At 38.8% G+C, this 26,740-nt stretch overlaps 4 protein-coding genes and 1 long non-coding RNA gene across 6 annotated transcripts; 1 reads left to right on the plus strand and 4 right to left on the minus strand.

The window, feature by feature from the left end:
- Window positions 1-1,721: 1,721 nt before the first annotated feature.
- On the minus strand, window positions 1,722-3,573 carry LOC135616582 (uncharacterized). 2 transcript variants are annotated; one of them, XR_010488394.1, is made up of 3 exons: window positions 2,704-3,535; window positions 2,400-2,587; window positions 1,722-2,266 (listed from the first exon to the last, which is right to left on the minus strand). It is a non-coding gene; the product is annotated as an uncharacterized LOC135616582 (long non-coding RNA). The 2 variants fall into 2 exon arrangements; XR_010488393.1 differs by having other exon boundaries at window positions 1,722-2,587; window positions 2,704-3,573.
- Window positions 3,574-5,162: 1,589 nt separating this feature from the next.
- On the minus strand, window positions 5,163-8,660 carry LOC135616581 (protein LAX PANICLE 2-like). Its single transcript, XM_065115923.1, has 4 exons — window positions 7,764-8,660; window positions 7,595-7,645; window positions 7,405-7,477; window positions 5,163-5,424 (listed from the first exon to the last, which is right to left on the minus strand). The coding sequence occupies exons 1-4, from the start codon at window positions 8,306-8,308 to the stop codon at window positions 5,263-5,265; spliced, it is 831 nt and encodes a 276-aa protein (XP_064971995.1). The 5' UTR covers window positions 8,309-8,660; the 3' UTR covers window positions 5,163-5,262.
- Window positions 8,661-17,880: 9,220 nt separating this feature from the next.
- Window positions 17,881-18,825, plus strand: LOC103990813 (auxin-responsive protein SAUR71). Its single transcript, XM_009410084.3, has one exon. The coding sequence runs from the start codon at window positions 18,239-18,241 to the stop codon at window positions 18,623-18,625; it is 387 nt and encodes a 128-aa protein (XP_009408359.2). The 5' UTR covers window positions 17,881-18,238; the 3' UTR covers window positions 18,626-18,825.
- A 1,288-nt stretch (window positions 18,826-20,113) lies between these two features.
- On the minus strand, window positions 20,114-23,558 carry LOC135616063 (G2/mitotic-specific cyclin S13-7-like). Its single transcript, XM_065115230.1, has 9 exons — window positions 23,363-23,558; window positions 23,042-23,138; window positions 22,856-22,940; window positions 22,583-22,747; window positions 21,367-21,456; window positions 21,027-21,275; window positions 20,781-20,939; window positions 20,519-20,697; window positions 20,114-20,432 (listed from the first exon to the last, which is right to left on the minus strand). The coding sequence occupies exons 1-9, from the start codon at window positions 23,424-23,426 to the stop codon at window positions 20,261-20,263; spliced, it is 1,260 nt and encodes a 419-aa protein (XP_064971302.1). The 5' UTR covers window positions 23,427-23,558; the 3' UTR covers window positions 20,114-20,260.
- Window positions 23,559-24,618: 1,060 nt separating this feature from the next.
- LOC103991131 (cyclin-B1-1-like) lies at window positions 24,619-25,218 on the minus strand. The gene has a single exon (XM_009410491.2). The coding sequence runs from the start codon at window positions 25,216-25,218 to the stop codon at window positions 24,619-24,621; it is 600 nt and encodes a 199-aa protein (XP_009408766.2).
- Window positions 25,219-26,740: the final 1,522 nt, after the last annotated feature.

A 26,740-nucleotide genomic window follows, 5' to 3' on the forward strand; every position in this document is an offset into this window, starting at 1 on the left:
AACAATTCAATCTGATAAGAATAAGAAACAAAACATCATGAAACTGGCACAATTCTTATTGTTACAACTTACAAAATAAGAAGAAAAAAAATCTTGAAACTGGCAAATATTGTAGGAACAGATTCCAAGCCCGGTGATATAAGGTGCAGACCCTCATGTAACAAACAAAAGATCCTTCAATTAAAATTACTAGTACTAAAAAAAGTCATAGCCAAGCCCCAACAACTATGAGACACCATTACTACAGCTCAGATAAGTTTATAGATGCAGTCAACAGAAAAGACATGAAAGAAGTATGGGAAATCCAATATCACCTTCAACCCTCTCTATTATGAGACTCTGCCCCAGCTCCTGGCCATTAGTTTCAGAAAGTAACAAGCAAATAATGAGAGTGGCAAAGACCCAGATCCCCTTTTCCATCAAGGGACAGAGGCAGATGGGTGTAAGAGAATAAGATCAAAAGAAAAGAATGGATGGTGGACCTCTTACTCTAAACAGGAGAGAGATTCATGAGAGGGCAGCAGTTGGCCTGTTCAACCAAGAGGTTGCTTTCAAGGAAAAGACAGTGAAGATGCTTGGTAGAGGGCAAGCCCTTTAACTGTGCCTGGGAGGTCAAACCCAAGGGGATGGTAGGCAATCTGTGGGCGGTGTGTTTCATCCAAACCCCTCCTCTTCCCCTCTCCCCACTGCCCCCTTTCCTCCATCACATACACTTGCTGCATATTCTTCTTCTAATGTGGTCCAATAAGTTCTAATCTCCATAAGGCTGCAGTCATCATCATCATTGATAAAAAGATAATTAGAGAAAATCATAATTGTAGCACAAGGATGCATGATTCCACAGCATCAAAAAATATCATAAAAAGATTCCCAACAAATATCACCAAAAAATGTTACTTAAAACACATTAAAATATCAAATAAAAATAATATCGATGCTCAAGTCTCGAGATCAAGAACAACCCTCACTCAAACTCTGCCATACCAATCGAGGACTCGTCCGAAGCCCTAGCAGCGCAAACTTACGAATTATAATAATTAGTGGAGCATTTTATTAGCCTAGATGGAGATATAAAAACATAAAAATAAGAAGGAACTCATGAACAAAATACATCTGATGAATCTAATAATTCGAATAATTGGACTGACAATTAACACAAACAAACTTTGAAGTTATAAATTAAGGTCAATTAGGTCAGGGTTTTATTCGGGCAGTGAAATTACAGGTTCACGAAACAGGGATGTAAGTACGACAGAATTATATCGATTTGCATTGAGATTGAGTGAACCGATTCGAGCGCATCCCTCCTTCCCTACCTCGTCTTCCTCCGCTCTTCCCTTGTAATCTCTTCTCTTCCGCATCTTCCGTCTCTTTTTCTTTTTCCTCCTCTCCTCTTTGCCTCTTCCATTTCCTCCGCCATCACCTTCGCCCGTAAGAACGAGAGACGACGACGGGCGACAGTGGCGTCCATTCGCAATGGAGAGTAGAGAAGAAAGAAGTGGTACGGATCGGGTCGGATCGATCCGACCCGATTCGGTTAGTTTTGGGACCCACATTCCAACCCACCGACACAAGCACATACTTGTCCATTAATTAATTAATTAATTATATATATTATCTAATAATATTTATAGAGGTTTTTCAACAATAAAAAAAAGGACCATACATTATTTCATAGAACCCACACGGTTTTCGTGTTTCTTCCCCACCAACAAGCCACATAAAATGAAGACATTACAGGATCTGCAATTACTGAAAGAAGAGAGTGATAAATTATATTTTGGGCTCTGGCTACCTCATCGCTCATCGCTAACGCCACGCCACGCCACCATCGGGTCAATAAGCAGAGTATTCCCACGTGCCAAGCCAGGATTCGTATCGAGGCATTCCTCGGTACGTCCCGTCTTAGAAAGCTTGGGATGGCGCTGCATGGTATCGTTTCGTTTCGTACGTCCCGGGCCGACGCCACGCTAAGGTACATCCTCACCCCTCGAGGACCGATTGCTACACTAAAATCTGCATACGATCGACCCTCGAACAGTAATATAAAAATCCTTGACCGACATTTGGCCAGGGGGACGGAAAGAGAGAGAGAGAAACTCACACTGACTTACTTGTCGAGGGGTCACAGTCGATAACGACCTGACGAGGGCCTTATGTGCATGAAAGCGATCACCCCCGGTGTGAACATCCAGATCGAGAGACGCTAATCCACATTACGACGGCACCCACATCTGGAGGACGCGATCGACCTCGTCGAAGACTCCTAACGTTGACCCGTGAATCAGGCCGTAATGACTCATCAACAACGATGTATCGGTTCACCAACAGAGAGCATCAACGTGCAGTGAAAGTAGAACTACCACAGCAACATGCACTCGTAAGGCCAAGCAACTCACCATGGGAGACAGGGAGTACCGATTGACAAGCCGTCCATGTGCGTCTTCTTCCACGTTATAAACCCTTTTCTCGGCCAAAGAACGGTGGCCATGCCCCTCCCATGGAAGATTCTGCCGAGACAAAAGAGACGGAAGCACATGCTGACCTGTGTCCCACACCGCTTCGACTCTTCCAGACAGTAAGTAAGCTGGATGCAAAAGTCAAAATAAACCAGAATTATAGTCAAAGAAAGCGTCCGGGGATAAGCTCTTGCTGCTTGAGATGAACTACATGTCTAATGAACAGTGGTGGATGATATTATACATAGAAGTTGCTACGGATGGGGTCGACGTGATCTTATCCGTGGGCCGAGAGAATCTTAAGATGAATGATGACTGTTGTTGGTGGTGCAGCTGTTGTTGCCGGGGAAAAGAATGCTTGCCGCTGGCTCTGGAGAAAAAGTAATGCCGTGTGATTCAAAGACTAACCCAACGTAGGGTTACTTGAACCAGCAGCAGCGGTTCAGAAAGGAGGAGATGACCCACCATTTGGAAGAATCGAAGAGGAGGTGACTTTTGAGTGCGGTCATGGGCATCTTCCTTCTGGAAGTGACGCGGATGGAATTGATGCGAGTCGATTTAATAAAGAGAGGAGGATAAGGTGGAAGAGCGAGGTCGTTGTTCCACCATCGGAGCACAGAGCTGTGAGTGCTGCACCTGAGGTGCACGGCATCGCCATCATGAAGTTCTTGTTCCAGTGCCCGTGCTGCTCCTGCTTCTGCTTCATGAAGACGAAGAAGAGCAACAAGCCCAAGGAGAAGGAAGCCAAGGGAGACTGACAGTGAGAGGCGTGGATCCACGGACGCCAATCTCTGAATCGTACGTGTCTGATCTAATAAGTGCCGCAGTGCGTGTTTGTAATCTCTTCCTCTCAGTTTTGATGCAGCAAAGCTGTCAGTAACCAGCTTTTGCCTCTCTCTCTCTCTCTCTCTCTCTCTCTCTCTCTCTCTCTTTTGCTGTTTCACTGACACCAATCAGTGCTGGAAAGCTGCAGAAATGTGATCTAAACTATGAATTAAAATCCAGCACAAATAATAAGAGAAATGGTGGCAATAAAGCTTGTGGTGCACCAGAAAGTAGACAACATATTCCTAAAGCATGTAGACAAGTAGTACTTCTCTAACCATGCCATTTGAAGTCAAGGCTAATTAATTATATTTATCTCATGGATAATTTTGTAGAAAAATATGTGCCTAATAATTCTGTATATTGTCTAATTACTTTCTGATGATTTATCTCATCTTTTAGGGAGAATTCAGTACCACATTAATTTGATAATAAATTATTTATTTATGATGTTTTCTAAGATAATATTATTTCATCATAATACATAAGATAACATGACATTTTCATGTATATATGTGTATGGTAATGAGAAGGATCGATGTACTTACCTTTATCCTATAACATAATGGCATGTCTCCTCACATGATGTTGATCTATAACTTTTATGTGTTTTTTTGGATGCTGCATAACATACATAGCATGTCAACTTTATGACTAATGTAATAATACTCTTTATGGATGTGTGCTGTAACACTTCCTCGTGAATGACTTGCATTGATGGACTTTCCATACTAGAAGATGCAGGAGCCATATGGTCATGACATATCATAGCTCATGATATGCACATGCATTGCATAAGTGTTGTGACATCACATCAGATGAGGGACTTTGTCTGACATTTTAATTGGATGGAGTTCCTTTTGCAAAAGCTACTTTGTATACAACAAATAGAGAGAGAAAAATTATCATATTAGTTTAAATATGATAATTGATACAGAAATTGATTTCTTCATCTTACAAAATTTCTCTAAAAAAGCTAATTAAAGCTGAAAATTACTATTCCCAATAAGAAAAATAACTTAAGTAGTATACACATGATAAACCCAAAAGTACATGAATGTTGCTAGTAAACATTCCTAGTTTGATGCTCCTAAGATAATTTGGCCTCAATTACAATAGAACTAAGTTTCAAATGCTACTCAAAAATAGCAAAATTGTTGAAACTCCATTAGAGTTGGGACTAATTCCATCTCCTCTCCAATATAAAATCCCATGCAGCCCAATTAGTATTCGGATTATCCTTGTTTTTTCTTTACGAAAGATAAATGATGAAGATAGGATTCGAACCCAAAATTTTATGCTAATGAGCCCATCATATTGAGTTAGGAATTTGACAAGAATTGATGTTTATTGTTCTTTACATAAATATCAGAGCAAAAAACAATTAGTGCAAGTCCATCAATATCAGCACTGTAACACTCCTCTCAATAACTTCATCAATACTCCATTTCACCATTTTCTTATCACCTCAGTCTTCTAATTTTGATTAAAAAGTAAAAATGTGATGCCAACCTTTTTCCATTCTTAAATCCTGATCAACGTAAAACACGCATTTCGACCATAAATCTGCTTTTAATCTTCTGAACAATTCATATGTGGATGGGCATATTATCCACTACTGTCAAACAAGTTAGCTTTTGGGCTCCTCAATGCCTGATTCTTTTGTGAAATGATCACAAACAAAGAATGACAAAAAGAATGAAATCTTATGACTGAGAGTTGTATGTTGGACAAGTATGAGGCAGTAGGACATGGAATCAGTGAAGTAGGAAGGAGGAGAAGCATGCAGAAGCCAATGAGGCTTTCACTGCACTGTCGACATGTGATTCCTGCATGCCTGGGACTTGCATGATGCACTTCTCCAGGCTAATGCTGTACTTGAGGTAAACAATCTTCTATTTGCCATGATGATCACAATGTCAGAGAAGAAGAAGAAGAAGAAGAAGAAGAAGAAGAAGGGAAAAAGAAAAAGAGTTTCCTATACACTTCTGCTGTAATGCAGGGTGATGAGATGGTCAGTGATGGATGCCGATTCAGGAGGCAGCAGCACTGTTGCTTCTGTAGAACGCCATACTTGGTCTCTGACTTGGTGCAGTGTCATCGGAGGAGGAATTTGCTGGCCTCTACAGGAAAGCTGCACCTGATTCATGGGTGGATGTGTTAGAAATCAATGGGTGATAAGGAAGTGTAAGCACAGGCGTTTTCATGCCAAGTCATAGACAGCATAGAGGAACCTATGTGCATGACCAACATGCAAATGCCATCTCCCCTCACTCGACCCACCTAACGTGACCCATGTCTATCTCATGTCCCTTTCCCTCCCCTTATCGTAGAAGCAAAACCAAGTCAACAAGAATCCATCCGCCACCACCACCATTGTGGCCATGGAAAAGCCAAGCCTACCAATAGACTAGAGGCATGATGGGAGCAGCGATAGGTGCCTTGTTTTCAGGCCCTCTCAGGGATGATGGTGCATGGCCAAGCTTTTGGCATGGCTGTCACAAAGCATGATGGCTCAGGAGTCGTACCAACATGGAAAGTTGTGGCCCTCCCATCTCCTTGCCATTGTTGTTTGATGCTTTCCATTTCACCTACCTCATCCGGCTGTGATCAAAAGAATCTACCGGACGCATGCATGGCCTTCCTCCATAGCCCCGTGTTGTTGTGATCCCACCACTCCTAAATACTCTCACTTTTATTGCCACCCAAAGTGTTCATAATTTTATGTCCACAGAGATATCTGTGCCCAGAGTTGGTGATTTTGGTACAGTTTTAACTCAACCAATCAATAGATTTTAAGCATTATTCTGACTATATCTTTTCTCATGTGTTGTTTGTGAGCATAGACACAGGTGAGAAGGTGCGTCAGCTATTGTTATTTCCATTGACATCCTACTAGGGTTGACCATGGAATCAAATTAGATGTTATTTCCATGCTATTCCCTTAACCAGCACCTGCACTCAACTCTTTATGCCAATGAGGAATGCAGTTGATGTGATATGTCAGGAAGCATGTCGAATTGTAGATCTACAGTTGACCTTGGAAATTATCTACAGCCACATGGTGAGCACATCTCATAGGCTAAGGGAATGACGCTCATGTTGTAAGATTCCTTAGTCACCTCATGGGACAACAAAGAAACTAAGAAATGGGTGTTGTGTGAAGGTACGTAATATGTGGCAAATCATTAGGTCATCCAAAGCATCTCCTCGAACTCGAAGCTGGTTCCTATAGTTCAGTAAGTTATCATTCATAATGAGAGTGTGGAGGTGTTCTTGGTCATTACAAAATAATAAGGAGTAATCACTCTAGAGGTTGATGGTATAGAGTAGATGAGATGAAGAACAGAAATTTTGTTGGTGTAGAAGAATGACAATTTAACAAAGAAAAGAATCGAGGAAAAAAGGAAAAGGACTTTACAGCTGAAAGCTCAGTACTGTAGAACTGTAGAGAGATGGCAAGTTATAACTTCTACATTAATTGTTGACAGGGAGCTATCTGGTATTAATGGGAAAAAGCCATGAAGAACTGCAACATGAGATATTGGTACTAAGATAGAAAGCATTTCAATACCTAAAAACAACTTTCTTTTGCATAAGATCATGTAAAAACTACAACATTGCTATGTTCTTCTAGTCATCATCTTGTAAATGTGATCTTATGGTCCTCTTCTCGTGAATGTAACCACTCAATCTCATAATCAAAAAGCTTATGGCATAATGCTATGGCACTCAAAACATTTTCCTATAGTTCTATATATATATAGATATGATGACAATCCATTCGACTAAGTTAGTGTTAAACAATGATCTGGGAGCCTAGTTAGCTGTGTAGTCCATCTAGTGATGTAACTTCAGATATAGAGCCTGTGGTATGTACATTTTAGCTCTGTGATTCGTGTCATGGTTCCAGCACCAAATGATGAAGACACCACACTCATGTTGATTAACACAGCCGCAGAGGTGGATGTGTATGATAGTTTGTGGTTCTTCCATGAGCTAGTGCAGGCATGCATCGCATGTCCAAAATATGATCACAGAATACCCAAAGCAAGTAGCAATCATTTAGACATTGATAAGCTAAAACACATAAAGCATGCGGAGGGTGTCTTTTGAGTACCTCAGATCCATCCTCCAAACCCAGCTTATTGGCCAAGTACTTCAACAGTATCCTCGCAGTCATCGTCCCATCCCTACCAGATCAACTACTTTCAATTCAAGACCATAAGAAAGGAGAAAGAGAGAGAGAGAGAGAGAGAGAGAGAGAGAGAGAGAGAGAGACAGATAAGCAAAGATGTAAGCATCAGTACTTTATCCTCAAGTAGCTCTTGGGTATCTGCGGTAGCAATGGTTCCTTTGTTCTGCGTTAACAGCACGAGAAGTGCAACCATGATCAAAGTTCTCATAAAATAAAAAGATATGGTCAGATGAAGTAGATGATGTCTAGTTCTGATCATGCAATCAAAGTACTCTACTCACTGATTCTGCGCCGCTTTGAGAAGCAGCCACATCCCCGCCTGCGGCCTCGGTGGCGGGCTGACCACCCTGATGTGGCTGCCGATTGCTAGAGATGGTCTCAAGAATTCCGATGGTTGCATACCCCAGCGTGACGGCATTGGCGGTGGAGCCATGGTCGCACCACTTGCGGTTGGACGTGGACTCCAAAACCACCATGGGTGGTGGCCAAGACTTGCCGTCAACGTCGGGCGCGACGGTGCCAACCTCGTCAAGCCAGGAGGAGGTTGCGGTTGCGGCCGCTCGCCCGTTCCACTGCTAGTGCCAGCAGCCGGATCTCCTGGAGCGACGCCGGCCCGGGAAGCACCGGTGCCAAGCTGAAGCCATCCTTGGTAGCTCCCGGCAGCTTCTCCAGATGCAGCCCTCTCCTGGTCATTGCTGCCAGTATTTGAAGCGGCCTTTTCGGCCATTAGGTCGGATCTTTCGCAGAGCTGAAGTCCTGTTTGATCGAAGAAGCTCCCATAGCTATCGCAGTGTCTCTGGAGGAGGTTCCGAGCCGGGGCCATCATGTCATAGTGATCCACGGTGCTTCATCAACCCTTTGATCCTTCATGTATGTGCCGAAGGTGCCGACTACCCAAGTTTACTCACCAAGGAAATAGTATTGCAGAAGATTTGTAGGTCATGCAGGTGGAGCTGTTAATTAGCAGCGTTGGATGCTCTAAGGAGAAGAAGAAAGAAGCAGTCATGGGGAGAAGAGATTTAAGAGGGAGGTATAGACCACCACCTACTGCTTTTTTCCCTCCCCTTGGGACCTAGAAGAAGATTGAGGACTTGAAGACCTCACTTTCCTTTCAAGTCCATCAGTTTGTTTACAGTAGAGAGAGAGAGAGAGAGAGAGAGAGATGTTCAAATGGTTTGATATAGGAATCTGAAAATAAGAGAAGTGTGTGTGCACATAAAAATACAGTTCACAATATTCATATGAGAAGTCCACTTTAGATGGCATAAACATAAAACACAATATTATTTTGTAGAGAATAGAAAGAAAAAGTATTAGCTATTATTTATATATGTGATAATATTATTAGAGGTTGAGAGAGAAGTATGCTTGCTGTGGGGTTTTAATATGGAACCCACTGTTGAGTAAAAATCAACTTTGGTAGTTGGGATGTTTAGATGGCAATTGTTTGATTTAATTCACAACTAACAAATTATTAGCTTAAATGATCAGCTTCTTTCATTCCTAACAAAAGAGATCTCTTCCTTCCAAAGAAATCATGCATCATATTTTGGCCAATTAGTAAACCTAAAACATATAAATTAGAATGTTACAGTGAGCTAAGGAATCCTAATTCTTCTGTAACATGGATTAATATTACATGTTGCATATGCAATAATGTTATGTTGGAAATTGCATTTCTAGATAATACAAAGTTGCATATGAATTAAAACCTGCAACATGTAATAATACCTTAATAGAATAAACATAAAAATATTGGATGATTCTCAATAGTTTTCCTTATTAATGTTTATAAAATATGCCTAAATTCATAAAGGATTTTTATACTTCTAATTAATGTTCATGTTTAGTTTTAGTCAACATTAAATTCATAAAGGACTCAATCTTTCTCTTCTCATGCTGCAATGCACTTTATAAGTCCTAAAATAATCCAAAAGGTTCATAACTTATCTTAATCACATTTATATTAATAATTAAGGATTAATTAAAAATTATCTATGTAATTAACTATCTTTAGTATTTCGATTCCTATATTTTTAAATATTATATTAGAATTTCTATATTTATGAAAGTGAAATATTAAGATAATTTTATATGATTAAAAATAAAAAAAATTATTAAAATAACAAGATCAAATATTTTATCTCAATCTAATATTACTTATTGGCATTAAATCAACATCTAAAGTGAGCAAATATAGTTAGCATTTCTAATGCGTAATTAATGTTTGAAATATACAGTGGAGTGGTATGGCATATACTTTTTCCATCAATTATTTCTGTTGTTAGGTGGACCAACTCACACTCGGAAACTTTTCAAGGTGACGTGGCCTCTCCAAAACCTAATACGGGAGACACGTCTGCATGGGTCCCACACATAGATTCTGTGAGAATTAAGCCACAGAACCTCTTATCCAGTAGATATGCATTGATAAATCTTATATGGTGCTGATAATGCCGTCATTGTCTTAGGATAACGTTTTGTCTCGTAATTTGCTCTCACAGACCTAACTGGTGGAGTCGATGAATTAGAAAGATCAGTTTTCCTGTTTCAATTAAGTGTGATTGAAGACGTTCCAAACAGTTTAAAATTTTATTGTTTGAATATATTTGTATGTTTATTAAACACATACAAAGCGTTGCGTTCATATATTGATAGAGACTATGGATTATGACAATTTTAATATGTGAGATATTGTTTGTTGAATGAATAAATAAGTCAAATTCTTTATACACTTATGCAATCTTAATCAAATAAAAAAACAGTGAATTTTCATAAGAAGAAAAAAAAATCACTATCTTTGATAATTTTTCCTATAGCGTCTCAAATTTAAAAAATTGGCACGGAGTGTCCCTAACTATATAAAAAGAGTTTTTTACTTCTGTCTTCTTCGTTGGATTCACGATCGCCCCCTATCTTATATTGTCATCTCCTCCTCCTTGCACAGCCTTTATCATCTTCCTTGCATCCTCATCGAATGCTCCCACACCAGTCATAGAAGCCTCTATCGTTTATCACGAGTGTGAGCGAGTCTACGTTCAGAAGCGACCAAGGGCATTATGGGTGATGGGCACCTATTTGGAGTAAAGAGGAGGTGGTCGACACAGTTAGTACCTTTTCGAGATGGAGGGGGATGATCGATGGCTCATGCATGAAGGTATAGGTATAGCCAACCCGTGTATAGAGGTGGCTATTGTATCCCGTGAAAGTGAGGGGTGGGGGTGAGATCTTTGCTGCTGGTCGCCTCTGCATGCAATCACGCATATGTTGCGAACGACAAGTAACTATTCGAGGTCGATGGGACAAACGACGATAATCTAGAATAATTATTAAAAAAAATAGAGAATACTATACAAAAATTTTTAAGTTGGAGTGAAAAATTATGAAAGTTAAAGGATTTTTTCAAAAATTTCCTCATAAAAAATATTTTATATTATTAAAATTATTAATTTTTCTTGACTTGATGTATATGCTTCAAGAATATGATTCTTTATTTTATAGAAAATATACATGGCTAAAGAGAAAGTTTCTATATATTTTTTATTAATAGTAGATCTACTTAGTCATATAAATTAATCTAATTATTCTTTCATTTTTCAACTAGCAAAATTAAATTAGAATGTTAAATCATTAACTATTAATCAAAGTACGATTAAAAAAATATATTCATTACCTAATTTCTATCATATTAGAAATATAATAACATTCTGTTTTAAAATTATATATTTAATTTAAATTAACTATTAGTAATCATTATATAGACATTTAAAAAAAGCACCCCAAAAAAGAAAATAAAACTCTCCATCATTTCTCCCCCTTTTGCTCTCTTTTCTCTGCTCGGCGTCAAAAGCCCAGTCTCCTCCTGGCTCGCAATCGTAGTCCTCGAAGCAGCGCCTGGAGTAGAATGGGCGGATCTACAGGGGCTGTCGCCTCCCTCGACGTGCTACTCTTGCCTCGCTCGGTCGCATTAGGTTCGGCGGGCCGTATTACCTGTGGATCTCTACGATTCGAGGGTTTTGTTCTCGTTTCCTTTTGATTAATATCTTTTCTCAGTTTCGTGTTTGTATGCGCGCGAATTCCTCGATGTTCTAATTGTTTGTCTTCTAAAAGAGGAATTTTTTGAAAAAGTATAGTCATGAATGGTGGTGAATGATGTCTCTTTTTGAGATTTACCAGTTCTGGAATGTGGTTTCGATTCTCTGGATGGTATTTACTTTCAACTCCTTTTGGTGCACGATCATTTGTTCCAGAAATCATAACTTGATTAGTTTGTGAAAAGAGTTGTCATTATTCAGATTTCTTTTTCGTTAGTGGTGTTCTTTCTGCATGTTACTGTGTTAGTAGAGATAAAAGTTGGAAACTTCCTATCTCGGTCATCCTAGTTGATATGTGATACTTAAAGAGTATAACTTGATTACTTGCTAGGTTGGTCTTAGATTTTTCTCAAAGGGAAGACTTCCAGTAGCAAATTTCTAAGGTGCTCCTATGGCAGAACAGAGTTGAATTCTGCAGGCTACTAATCAGTAATCTACTTCACATCATTATGAACTTGAAGTACAATTTTTTCTTACAATTTGCATATTTAAATATGTAAATTATTTTTCAGTACAGAAAGTGATAGGATGGAGATTTTGGAGTTGTTCCTAAAACGAAAGCTATTGATATGATAGGTCAGAACGAGGTTAAAGTGAGCCAAACTTAGTCATTTATTTCAACTTTTGATTAAAGATTTTGAGATATGATTTGTTTCCATCCTTTTTTTGTTTTTCTTTGAGAAGATCTTGGGATATGATTTACAATAATATGACCCTGTCCACTTTTATGGATCTTGTACTCAGAATAATTTTTTGAACTTTTGGTCCTTAAGATTTTTACTAAATAATTTTACTGAAGGTTTAGGTTGTAATCCATCTTTAAAGTTATTTAAGTTTTTTTTTTCTGAAAAAGAAATTAAGAGTGCAAGTTAAAGAATCAAAATCTAGGAAGTCCGGAACCTTTCAACACATAATGACCAACTATAAACGGGCATATATATATATATATATCATTTTTTTCATATATTACTTATCATTGAGCTGAAAATTATTCCTTTACAATGTAAATGGCATTTATTTTCAATATATATATATATATATATATATATATATATATATATATATATATATATATAGAGAGAGAGAGAGAGAGAGAGAGAGAGAGATAAGAATGCATTTATTGATGGGTGGAGTAAGTGTAACACTTCCACATCAAAAATAGATAAGACTAAGATTGATTTATAAGAGTAGATGTATTATTGTCAACATTCATTTAACCATTTTAGTCAATGATTTGGGTTCAATAAAATTGACAGACCAATTATCTCATGGGTCGTGACAAATGGTATCAGAACTGATCTAGTATTGGAGATTAATGAGGGGAGATTGTATGGATCGGATCATGACTAATCAAGTTTTTAAGTGAAGGAGATTTGTAACACTCCAATTAATCTCGGAAACTCTTGATTAGTTCCACATCAGTAGTGAGCAAGAATAAGATTATCATATAAGAATCTAATGAGTATACTATTGTCATTTTCAATGAAATTGACATGTCAATTAGCCCATCAGCTCTTACGACACCAAGACCACATATTTAACTTATAATTCTCTTTCCATTGAGCATTGTCATAAATGATACTCTATAAAAGTCAAAATGCTACATTTGTTGCATTAAAAAAATCATCTTTATTGTTGTTGATGCTAGTTTTGTTTTAGGTGATGCATGCATATATGTAGACATATGTGGAATGAAAACTGTCACTCTTCATCTTGATGTATATGTCTTTGAATCAGTGACGTAGGCATGCAAATATATACCTGGAAAACAATAGTATAACACAAAAGAACACATCACAGCAGTCCATAGATCAAGTAAATCCTGACAGAAGGAGAAGTCACACTATGTGGATAGGATTAGACTACTTTTTAAAGGTAGGAAATGGTGTGCCGCCCATGGTTTTGGAGAAGCTGTAGCAGTTTTATATTCATGCTTCAAATCCTCTTCTGATTACATTGAACTCTGTTGGACCAACCACTTTGGTGTACATTAATATATGACTACATAATCTCATTAGTGATGGCAACATTGCAACTGAGTTCCAACCCAATTGTTTTCAACTTTTTCAAATTTGTTTGTTTCAAGGCAAGTGTTTTCCAATGTTCTAAGGTTTCTTGTCACAACTACTATTAGTTAACATTGGTTAATGTTTTCTTGATTCCCTGATTAATGATTAAAATATTATCACATCTGCTGCTGGTGATGAAAATTTTCAAATCAGTGTCATGATCATGGCTTTCATACCTTTTTTTTTTTTCAATTTCCTGTAGCCCTTCCTTGTTCTATCTTTAGAGTGGAAAAGTCATACATTCCCTCCAATCATAGCCAGCCTTGTACCTTTTTTTATTTCCTGTAGCCCTTCCTTGTTCTATCTTTAGAGTGGAAATGCCATACATTCCCACCAATCATAGGGATGAAAGTTTTCAATCCTAGATACCAACCACTGTGAATCCTTGTCCAGCCTTGTAGCAACAAGGGGGATCAATTGGTTGACCTATGAATATTTAATTGTGTGATCATTTAAAGCTTATAAATTTATTTTAGAATCAACAAAGTATGCTCATGCATTTGCTTGTCACTAATTTGTCTTCTCTCTAGCTTAAGTTTTATAAGACAGCTAAAGATTAAGAATAGATTCTCTTTTGGGAGCAGATGGTGTTATAACAGTTGGCATAAAAGCTAAATAGAGGAGAACATGGAAGACATGATTAGAATATGAAATTTTCTATGTGCTCTTTATCTTTTTTCCTATTTAACTACTCACATAGATAAATATTCATTAGCAATAAAGGATAAATCCTATAATAATGGCTAAAAGACGAAATATAATCAACTTATAATAAATTATTCTAAATAATCATTCTGATATTAGTGTTTTATGTGATTTCTTTTTATTGATCGGATAGGATTTGGTTTGGGTTAGTGAGACAATCATTGTCTTCTTTTGCATGCTAAGCAATCAAATGTTTCTGCTTAGCCACCTTTACACTGTTGTAGACGTGAATCAACGGGGTTGGGCCATTGCTTTCATAGGCATGTTGTCTCCAAAGTGGTTTCGCAAAGCGACTCGACCTGATCCAAGCTTGACTTAAATCAAACTAAAATCGATCTATTGGTGCGGAGTCGAGATGACGATGTGGAACTTTCGACCTTCTTATATTATATTGAGGTGTATACAAAAGATTGACGTCGGGGGTTTCCAATGTGATCCCTTCGATAACTAATTTTGTAAGATATTCGAGTGGAGCAGTAGGAGGGTTCGAAGAGACGAAGATAGAGAATAATAATAATAATTTATTATTTATAATCATAATTTTTTAATTGTTTATGATTAAAATAATTAGGATGATCGGAACGATAATTGAGAAGGATGATGTGGTGGTATAATGGTCGATCATAAAATAAAAATAAATTTGTTTAATTTATTAGTACTAAAACGATTATTCTACTAATTTGTAGTCATTAAGATCTACCATTTATAGCCGCCATGGATTTCTAGTAATGTTCTTTAATTTTCATTGCATCTATTGTAAATTTGGTTATATAGATCATGAAATAAAAATATATATAGTACTAAAGGTTATATGTAAACTCCTATTATCACTTGCCAAATGCGCATAGCAAAAGCCAATACCAGAGGAAAAAGTCTACGATTTCTTTCCCTTCAAGATCACTAATAATATGATAAGAAAAAACATTAAGATGGCATTTTGTTTGTTGAGTAATCACAATTAGAATGAGAACGCCTACGTATTCCATTCTTGAACTCTGAAAATATTTTAATAGTTAATATAATTTATTATATTTTAATATTTTAATTAATTTCTTAATGTATATTGGGTATATTCCCAACAAAGTCTTTTAAGTTTTTGAGTCTCCTTTATATTTTATTCCCATATAATATCTCTTATTTGTTAAAAAAATAATATTACCTTTTGGTTCCGTCTCTCCCCACCTTCCAACCTAAAAAAAAAAATATTGTTCTCACCATTGCTTGCTATCACCATATCATCGTAGTCGCCTTCACCACCGTAAATCCCTCGTCACTGTCTCCGCCCTATTGCCCCGTCGCACTATCACAAAGTATCATCTTAAACATCGTCACCCTACCCTTTGCCTCCTACTCCTAACACTAGCTTTGTGCTTGTGCCCTCGTGAAGTAAAGAAGAGAAGGCAAGGCAAAGGTGATCACATGGAGGTGATGAGGAAGGTGACACGAGCGAGGGTTGGATGGGTGAGGACAACGAGAGGGGCATACAAGCAAGGACAATGATGAGGTTGAGACAAGAATTCACGAGTAAAGATAATGACGAGGGCATATGGATGAGAACGATGGCGAGAGCTCGCGAGTGAGGAAGATAATAAGGATTAAGTGAGGGTATACACGGTAGCGATGATGCTGACGAGGGTAAGAACACGTAGGGGAGTTGAGATAGAGACGATAGACAACAGCGATTGACGGAGACTATCATAATGAGACAAAGGTGATGGGCGATGGCGAGGAGCAGAGGCGGCAGCTGACAAAGCAAAGGCTAGAAATAATCTTGTCTTTTACAAAATAAGAGACGTTCAATCAAAAAAAAAAATTTCTATGGAAAAAAAAAGAAAAAAAAGTAACATACTGTTGGTTTATGTCGACTACTGCCGTAGTATTTTTTGTGTTTAGGTTCATGAACATTTCTGTATGTCAGTACCATCTCACCCGATTGCAATATCCATTTACTCGATGTTTTTCTCTGTTTTTGGGTAATGGACATAATTAATTTATGTATGTTTTGGAGGAATATGCAAAATTGATCGAACTTAGTCCATCCTTTATAGAATTCGATGTTCATTTTGATAACTCGATCGTACAATTATAACGACGCTAAGATTCAAGTTTAGACACTAAGTAGGTCGAGCCCAATTGTAGGATCATGTAATGCGAAACATAATCATCTAGTAGAATGCTGATATCAGAAATATTTGCCTTGATTTAGAGATCGATACGTGGTTGTTTTGTCATCAAAAAATGATAAACACCTCAATCGACATATATGTTATTTCAATAAAATTTGAATATTTTGTATTACGCATAATACTACAATGTCTCGTTCTCTCATCACTTTCTAAATCCATTTTAGGAGTCTTACTCGAGCATTAGATCAACATGAGCCTCTTCTGACATAAGTCTTTATGCGAGAAGGATGTTTTGGAATCGACATCATATCGAACATTCAAGACAACTGGATGAACCAGAATTAGTAATATAGATTGGCTTGAAGTAAGCCATATTGATCAACTCTTATTGGATGATAACAAATGCTTTGAGAGTCGCATGACTCACCTCTTCCTAGAAATGAGAAACCCCTTGTGTTGCATGACATGGAGTGGTGATCCTTAACATACAATTGCACAAACCCACTCATTAGCCATTTCACTAAATTAATAACAAAGAAAATAATAATAATAATAACAACAACAACAATAATTATTATTATTACTATTGATGGAAAATATTCAAAGTCCCTGACATCACAGTAGCTATAAATAAGGCCAGTCTTTGGTTGTAGTTGCCTATTTCTTGCTGCCTCCATCCATCATGTTTATAATATTTATCTCTCTGTGTTCATTATTTTGTTGCTCACCATAACGTTGTCTTGACCCGTTCATCGCAAAACTTCCATCTTCATCATCCTAAGCTGACATGTCAAATCATAATTGACTATATATCCAAGTGATAAACCCATCGAGGTCACCACCATTAAGATTAATTGGATTTCTTTCTACCACTTATGCTAAGCCACTCGTTTGATTATTAAGAAGGTTAATTAAATGGATAAATATTCTTTTTTTAGTTTAATTATTAAGAATATATTAGTTAATTTAACTAGTAAATATTTTTTAGTAATATAAGATCTTAGCCTCTCTTCTCATAGATAGATTAAAGAATTATTTTACTGCAAAGATGGAAAAAGAGCGGCAACTTGAAATAGACTAATGTAAAGGAAGATAGATAGATTCGAGCTTAGATTAGGTGGGACACAGTATTTAGTTAAAACATATAGGAAGAAAGGACAGAGGAATAGGTTGGAAGCAAATTGCAAGAGTCATTGGCAGCAATGGTTGACAATGAGGAGTTGGTGTGTGTTTTAGATCAGCATCGGTGGTAGAGACGACTCTCGGTTAATGTCCGCATGCACGTCTCCCTCGCATAGACGCAATCGTGAGAGATAAACAATAATAATACTAAGAATAAGACACATGTGGTGCAGCTCTCTTCTCCTTCTCCCTCCCTCCCTCTTTATATGGGCATTTGCGAGCTCTTGATCATTGTACTCACTCTTCCATTTTGGGGTCTTCTTCTTCTTCTGCTGCTGCTGCTGCTTTATCTTCTTCACAGGAATGACTAGGCGTCCTCCTCCGAGTCATGAGTAACACAAAGGTCCCGAGAGCGAAGGTTATGTATCACCAAGTCTATGACAGAGGATAAGAACAGAAGCCTCTTCGACTGCTGTTTGTGTTCTGTGTTCTTTCTTTTCCTTTCTTCTTCTTCTTCTTCTTCTCTTTCTGTCAGTTTGGTGATGACACAAGTTTGATGTACTCTTTGGATTCGCTTGGTTCGTAGTCCAAACTTGTAGATATCAAACCCCTTGTAGTTCCTTCATAAAAGCTTCTTCCTATGGGGAAGGGCCTGATACTGAAGACACTGGAGCGGTGCCGGTCGCTGGGGAGCCACAGGAAGGGAGACCAGAAGCGACAGATGCCACCGGAGGGTTGCTTCTCGGTGTACGTCGGGCCGGAGAGGGAACGGTTCGTGGTCCGCACCGAGTGCGTCAACCACCCGCTGTTCCGGATGCTGCTCGACGAGGCGGAGGAGGAGTTCGGGTACGCCGCCGCCGGGCCGCTCGAGCTCCCCTGCGGCGTCGAGCTCTTCCAAAGGGTGCTGTGCGAGGTGGAGCAGGACGCGGCGGAGCTGCACTCGCCTCGGTGCAACTTCGCCAAAGGCCACGCCGGCGGCTACCTCCTGCATAGCCCGGCACGGCCGCTGATAGCCGGGCGTGTTTAGATGACCACACGTGCATGGCCATGCTATATGTACGTATATGATGTGTTTGCTTTCCTTGTGTCTGTAATCACCTTAAAAGGGTCTCCTCTCCACTTCGTTTTTAGTACGGTAGAGATGGTGAAGCCTCGTCGTGGACTTTTGAAGCATGCGATGTAGAAGATGTGATCGATAGCTTGTTGTGATGCGTATGTTTCTTGATCTGTTCTGGGCATTATTTTTACTGTGATAGGCCGGCAGTGTTCGATCGAATGATGCATGTTATAAGTAATTATTTGGATCGAACAAGAAATTAGATCTACTTACAATCTTGTTCGTATAATAATGAATAGCTTTGTCAACTGTGTTCTCCACCTCACAACTATGATATTATTCACAATAGAGGCAAAATAGACACACAAATTGGGAACAGCAACCGAATGCAGAACAGGAATACTTGTAATCATACATTACAGGAATACTTGTTATCAGAAAGCTGCAACCTCCTTGGACTGCCGCAGCAATGTCTTTAGCAGAAGGATGCAAAGCAACAGCTCCAAATTCTGTGCTTGTCGAAAACCACCTGCATCTTGCTTTCTCTTACTGATGAGTGAAAGCTCACCGATTGCTGTGCGCATTCCCTTTGTTCAATTATGAATATGGATCAGTAAACATGCAAACATCAGCAGTAAGCCAGGCTACAATTGTTGCACCCAGTAGCCTGTGTATTGCATCATTAGCGTTTGGAGTCCAGAGGGGTTTCTTTTCGAGGGTGCACCTTGCTGCATAGACAGCAGAGGCAGCAGCCAAGGATGGGCAATAGGTGACCATGGAGTAGTGCATCAGTCCTAGCTCAGAGAAGAAGAAGAAGACCACCTGCTCCAGCCGGGATGTTTTCTTGGACTCGGTACAAGCATAGATCGGAGGCGTAGTTAGTCTTTAAGGTTCCCGCGGACGATGGCCCATAATGGTCACGATGATCCTTTGGACGGACTCAAGGAGGCCCAACACACGAACTGACGGTCCTGATTACAGATCTAACGTGGGGTCCTTTTGCAATTGGGCGGTCATCATTCAGATACTGCCGAACTCGCCCAATGCTACTGCTACTACTACGACAATGAAATTTAATATATTGAAAACTTGTTGACATGAAACTAAATATAAATGCTCGCATTTCTAGAATTAATTGTATACGTGATAAAAAATAATAATAATCCTAGTATTAAAATTGATATTCTTCATAAATTAGTTTTACATATATCCGAAAGAAATATAACCCATCGTCATCTTTAAAAGTGATAGTTTGATGATATTTGATGATCATATTGTCGGGCATCAACTTCTTGGATACTCATTTTTTACAATTTATATTTTAATGACATAATTAATAATTTTGGCACAAGTGATGAGGCATAATTAGAGTTCGTCATAGTTGCACAGGCAATACGGAAGCCGCAGCAAGCTCAACGCTCAAACACTTTGCAAGCCGAGGAGCACAAGAACATAATCAAACAACGCAAAGAATTGATCTTAATATACAGGATAATGAATTGGTTTATAGATCATGCTTTGCATCTGCCACAATGACACTCCTGATACCAATGATGATACCTTGGTATCATTGATTACCTATCAGAATCTTCTCAACCCCTCTCTTCATCGGTCGGTCATGATGAATGAGGTGACCTCCTTCGACATTAGCAGTTCGGTAGCAGGCGGATGCAAGGCGACAGCTCCAAATTTAGTGCTCGAATATTTCTTGTAGACCGCCTGCAGCGTACTTTCTGCTGCTGAGGAGTGAAAGATCACCAATTGCTGGGCACATTTCCTGTTTCCAAGTATACGATGGATTAGTAAACATGGTAAGCATCAAAAGTAAATTCTTGATCCTGAAGGCTGGTAACCAGCACTCACCGCAACTGTTGCTCTGAGTAGCCCGTCTGATGCATGAGCGTTTCAGTCCAAAGAGGAGTCTTTTTGAGGGTACTCCGTGCGGCATAGACTGCAGAGGCAGCGGCCAAGAATGGCCAATAGGTGATCATGGAGTAATGCATCAGTCCTAGCTCAGCCAAGAAGAAGACCATGTGTTCCAGCTGCGTTACTTACACGGAATCAGTACAAACATCGATCGACAATATCAAAGACAAAAAGAACTGAAACATATTATAATACTTACCTCCTTATCGCACATGGCCACTTTCAGGAAGCACACAAGAAAGACATACTGCGTGGGAACAGATAGTTTCCATTTGAGTGTCTTCATAATTTCTCTCTCTTTAGCCAGCATCTGTTCCTTGGTATATGCATGACACAAGATATCACCATAGTCTATGTTCTGAACACAAGGCAGAATATCCATTAAAGTTTCTTAAATCGTCATGATAAGAAAAGGAAGTTAAAGAACTCGACTTAGAAGACATACCTTTTGAGACCTTGATTCTTCATACTTAGATGCAATGAGCAGAGCATTGATTCCCACAAGTGGCAACTCCATTCCCGACACTTTTTCCTTTGATAGGTACTGATCGATTATATGAAATGTAAGATATAAAGTCTCGGGCATTAGTCCAAAGCTGTGGTGCACTTCAATCAGCCTATCAGCCACCATAGATCTCTTCTCTTCATTGATGTCAGCTTGGAAGTCCATGTATTTACAAGGTCTTCCACATTTCTGCACACACAGGATCAATAAATCTATGTTGTCACCCAACTTATTTAGCATAATTGAGCATAACAGTAGTTAAGATGGAGGAACTACATACCTCAGCATGTCTGTAAAAGTCGTAGATATTGTCTACGAAGTCCACAACAGCCGGTACTTCCAGTGCATCAATGTTATGGACACCGTCATCCTAAATATATGGATACAAATAAGAGAAACATTAGGCCTTTACTAGAACAATGAGAAGCACGCTGGTCTACGAAGAAAACAAAAAAGAAAAAAGAAGAGAAGACAACACTGGCCTTCAATGCATATATGACATCAATCAAATCTTATTGAAAGCTAATGAACAGCTCGTAGTTAAACTCACTACTTTGCTACGTTTACATGAAAGAACCATTAGTTTCTGCACTGTGCAAAAGAAATTATTGCACACAATTACGATCTCCAAAATAATTAGTTTCCTAAAGTATTGCTGTATCCATTTGTATTCCTAACTGCAGCCTGTTTAGCTACATCGCTTTGTTTCTTTCAAGTTTCATTCCTTCCATGAAACCATTGTGAAGATAATCCATATAAAGAGCTCTGCTTTCTTTTTCAGTTTAGAACTTTTCCCTTCTTATAATGTATTAGATATCCGAAAACAAGATTGTGCCTGGATGAATCTAAATCTGTATTAACATTTCAAATTTTAAAAGATCAGCTTAACTCCAACCAATGTAACAATTTTTTATTCTAATTCATTCATTACTATAAGCTACAGACCACTGATTTCATGTCATCAATCTGTCATCCTCATCCAGTCCCATAAATATGGAGCTCTACAGGGATAAATGGAAGTGCTGGGATGATATGGTCCACATCTGCCTAACTTGTCCTTCCATTATTGCCAGAGAATAACAATAACTGCAAGTTTATTTGTTACCAAAAAACCGAAGTTTGGATGAACTCAATGTGTTCTCATTAGCTACAGAGTGTCAGAGATTTTTATCATCGTTTAGTTGATTGGAATACGTTTAACAGCAATAGGATTGAAAACTAAACCCTGACTGATAGTTGATGCTAAATCTCAAACCTGATGCTGCACATGAGAAAGCAACCATACAGAGATAACTAAAAAAATGTGCTAGAAACTAAAGTAGATCATATGGAACATTTATGTACTAAAAAATCACTCTCATTGCTGAAGCCACAATTGTTGCTTTTATTAACCACGGCTGTTGACATGGAGCCTCTGCGGGAGCTCAAAATACAGAATTCAACAGAAAAAACACTGATGAAGAAATTAATATCAGCGAAGAATATGAAAACTCTACCTTGTTTTGAGCAGTAACAGCTGAAGCGAGGGTAGGGGCTCCAGTTTTCTTCCTTGAGTCAATCATGGAATTTCCCTTCTCATCAGGGGAATCGCTACGCAAACTACTGGATTCTCTGCCATCCTTTTTCTCCGTGACAATGTAATCAGCAGCAACCTCTGGACGCTGAGCAACATGAAGCGTCAATGAGTTTAGTCGAAATGTAACACTATCAGATAAAGAAGCTGGTAAGCGACACAAGTGAGAGGCTGGGATCTTGGAATCATATCATACCTCAACGAATACGGCGAGTCGTTTCTTCGCCAGAAGCCGAGCAGAGAATCTCCTCGATGGGATGGGGTTCGCAAGAGGATCCCGTCTTTACAGGAAACACAAAAGTGAAAGAAGCAACAGTCAGATTCAAAATCCTAATTTCGACTTGGCTGATCAAGGAATAGAGTATCTCAACAAAAATGTTACCCGCCAACCAATCGATCGCCTTCGTTCAGGTCGACTCCTCTTTTTCTAGCTGCACCTCCTCTAACAGCCGCTTTGCGAATTTGTCCAGCAGTGGCACCTAGCGAGACGACAATAAGCGCAAGGATTCAGAAACCCTAGAGAAGTGGGTGGACGAATCGAGGGAATAAGGACGCGATCTTGAATGAGATAAGGATGAAAACCCGCATCAACCAAGGTCCCCGTGGCAGGGGAGGAGTCGTATTACAGGAAGAAGAGCAAAGAAGGTAGAGCCAAGAAACGAAGAGTTCTGAGGATGCGAGGGGTTTTTGATTCGAAACTCACCTGGACGAGGAGGAGGAGGCCGACGACGCCGCCGACGAGGATGTGCCGCACGCCTTGGCGCCATCAGTCAGCTCTCTTCTCGCCTTCGGGGAGAGGCTTCTCGCCCCGAAAGAGAATGAGAGAAGAAGAAGAACAAGAACAAGAAGCAGCAGAAGAAGAATCGAGGGTTTCGCCCTTCTCTCTTCTTCGCCTTTCTTCTGCGCTTAAAGCGTCGGGTTTTATCTATGGTGGCCGCATTTTATACGCGAGAGGCGGTGAGCATACGGGCTTCGAACGCCGTGTTAGTTAACCCAGTGAGCTGACGCGAGGAGATGAATAATAATAATAATTACTATTATTTGATATTATTTAATCATTTTAATAATAATGATTTTAATGATAATAAATTTAATTCAAATTATGCAAATCTGATACAATAATTCTGTCGCATAAAATTATATTCAAACAATTTATTAACAACAATATATTATGATATATTGGATCAAACATTTGAAACCGGCATACATCGAGATAATGGTTTCCTAAGACGACTGGGATTTGTTAGAGCTCTTCCTCCAACTCCGAGTAGGAATTGCTTGGCGGAGGTCAGCGGCGGTGTGCAGATCGCTTCCGACTGTCATGCCAGTTGAATCCCAATATAGCAGTAGAAATCAATAATAATAATAATAATAATTGAATTATTATTATTATTATTATTATTATTATTATTATTATTATTGTCACACACAAACAGTTCTCCAAGCCGAACAGCACAAAAACAGAGTCAATAAATTGTCGATTGACGATGCGTTGCATCTGCCCGCTATTACAGTCCCGATATCGAAGAAGACGTAGTTATTCCTGTCCTCGGCCACTCTTCGCTTGACGGTGAGCAACCGATGACAACATACATGTACACTTGGTATCACCGAGTAACTATCTGAATCCTCTCGACCCATCTCTTCGCCGGTCACGATCGAGCGACCTTCTTCAGTTTGGTAGCAGGTGGATGCAAGGCGACGGCTCCAAGTTTAGTGCTCCAGGTGGATGAAAGCTCATCAATCGATGGGCACATTTCCTGTTTCCATGTATGAGACGGATTAGGACTAAACGTGTAAGCATCAGAAGTAAAATCTAGACTCTGAAGCCGGTCATCGGCACTCAGCAAAGAAGAAGGCCATGTTCTCCAGCTGGATTGTTCACTCGAGGTCAGCACAAAGATCGATCGACGATATCGGAGACAAAGTGAAGTGAAATAAACAAGACAGGGCACCTCCTTATCGGACATGGCTGCTTTCACGGAAGCGCACGAGAAATACATACTGCGTGGGAACAGACAGGTTCCATCCGAGTGCCTTCACGATTGCCTTCTCTTTGGCCAGTATCTGCTCCTTGGTATATACATGATATGATACTTCACCGCAGTTTTCGTTCTGAACACAAGACACGATCAGCATGCAAGCTTCTCGGCTCATCATGAGAGGGAAAGGAAGTAAAAGAACCTGAGTTAGAAGACAACTTATATGTACCTTCCGAGGCGTCGGCTCTTCATACTCGGACGTAATGAGCAGAGCGCTCACTCCCACGAGAAGTAATTCCGTCCCCAACACTCTCTTCTTCGATAGGTACCGATCGAGTATCTGAAACGTGAGATACAAAGTCTCGGGCAGTAGTCCATAGTTGTGGTGCACTTCAATCAGCCTATCAGCCACGATAGATCTCTTTTTCTCATTGATATCAACTTGGAAGTCCATATACTCACAAGGCCTTCCTTCTTCCTGTGCATACAGAATCGATAAATCTCTATCGGCAGCCAAGATCGGTGGCATAATTGAGCCTGATAGAAGTTTAGATGGAGGAACTACGTGCCTCGGCATCTCTGAATGAATGTACTTGACAGTATACTGTAACGCACCAAATATTGTCAAGAACATTCACCTTGGATATCGTCAGAGCAGGAGGACTCCACTGGTCCTTTAGTGCAATAAAAGAAATTAATGAACTGGGAAATTAGAAGCATGATCAAGTACATTCACCTTGGATGTTGTCGGACTCCACTGCTCCTTTAGGATGTCAAGGCAGATGCTTCCGTTACTGTCTATCCTCTGTTCTCTAATTATTTTCTTATAATTCTCTTTTTTTTCCCTACACGTGTCTTCTTGTTGATGAATACAAATAAGTATTAAAATTGAAACATGAAAGAAAACAAAAATGATGTACGAAGATTACACATGCATTCACCTCAATTTCGATGTGTATCGTTCGTATCGGACAGTATATATCGATCCGAGAGGGTATTAGTACGTGGACCGTCCTTTACCGAGTAGTATCGATAGGAGTATCGACCGATACCACCTTGGATTTCTATCGTTACTAAGGCATATCGATCGGTATGTTCTGACGTAGTAGGTCAAAGTATTTTTAAAGTTTTAGGATATATCATCGATGCGTCCTAGTGACGGTATATACCAGTACATAATGTATTGAGCTTTACTCGATACACCGATATGGACCGGTATTCAAAACCATACATTTTAGTACCATACTTGATTAATTTACCAACACAATGGGACAAGTATAAACTCTCAAAATTTGGACAAACTTACCTTAATTAGTGAAATTGAATGGTTGAGATGGTGTATATGTGAATAATTTGAGTTGATTATTATTAACAATTTGAATTAACATTTGAGTGACAAATGGTTGAATCCAATACGTCTATATCAATTAAGATTTTTTTTAATAATTGTAGAACGGAAAAGATTTGAAGATTTGCTTTTATTAAGTTTTTTATATATATTTTTTTTCATTGTATCAAAAATGTAAAAATGTTGAGTCTTGATATCACTTTTATGGTTGGGATGGAGAGAAGACTATAAAAACTAAAAGAAAATATTTAAATCAATAAATAAAAAATATATTAAAAAATTGATATAAGATATAATATAGTTCGACGATTATGAAGAATTATTCGTTAGTATATAAGAAAAATAAATACAAGAAATCACTCTTTATTTAACTCAACCTAAAGAACTTTTATCTCAACCTTCTTACAAAATCATAAAAAAACATTCTCCCTAAGCACCAAATCAGAGTACATAACATATCTTTCTCTATCTTATCCCTCTCACTAAAATCCTAAAATTATACGAACAAATCTTAATTCTCTAATGACTCTTCCTATTTGAATCCCTAATATAAATCATAATATTCTAAGGAGTTTGAATCTAATTAGAATCCTAATCTACCAAGGAGTTAGGATCTAATTATGACTCTTATAGTAAATTAAAAATAATTAGAATTCTTAAAATATTTATAAATACTTATCACTTTGTCATCATTCTTTCTCGACGAGTGAAAGGGTTATGTATAGCGTCTAGATGTTAGGGAGGGGAGAGG

The sequence above is a fragment of the Musa acuminata genome, chromosome BXJ2-7 (assembly GCF_036884655.1).
Source record: "Musa acuminata AAA Group cultivar baxijiao chromosome BXJ2-7, Cavendish_Baxijiao_AAA, whole genome shotgun sequence".
NCBI classification, from domain to species: domain Eukaryota; kingdom Viridiplantae; phylum Streptophyta; class Magnoliopsida; order Zingiberales; family Musaceae; genus Musa; species Musa acuminata.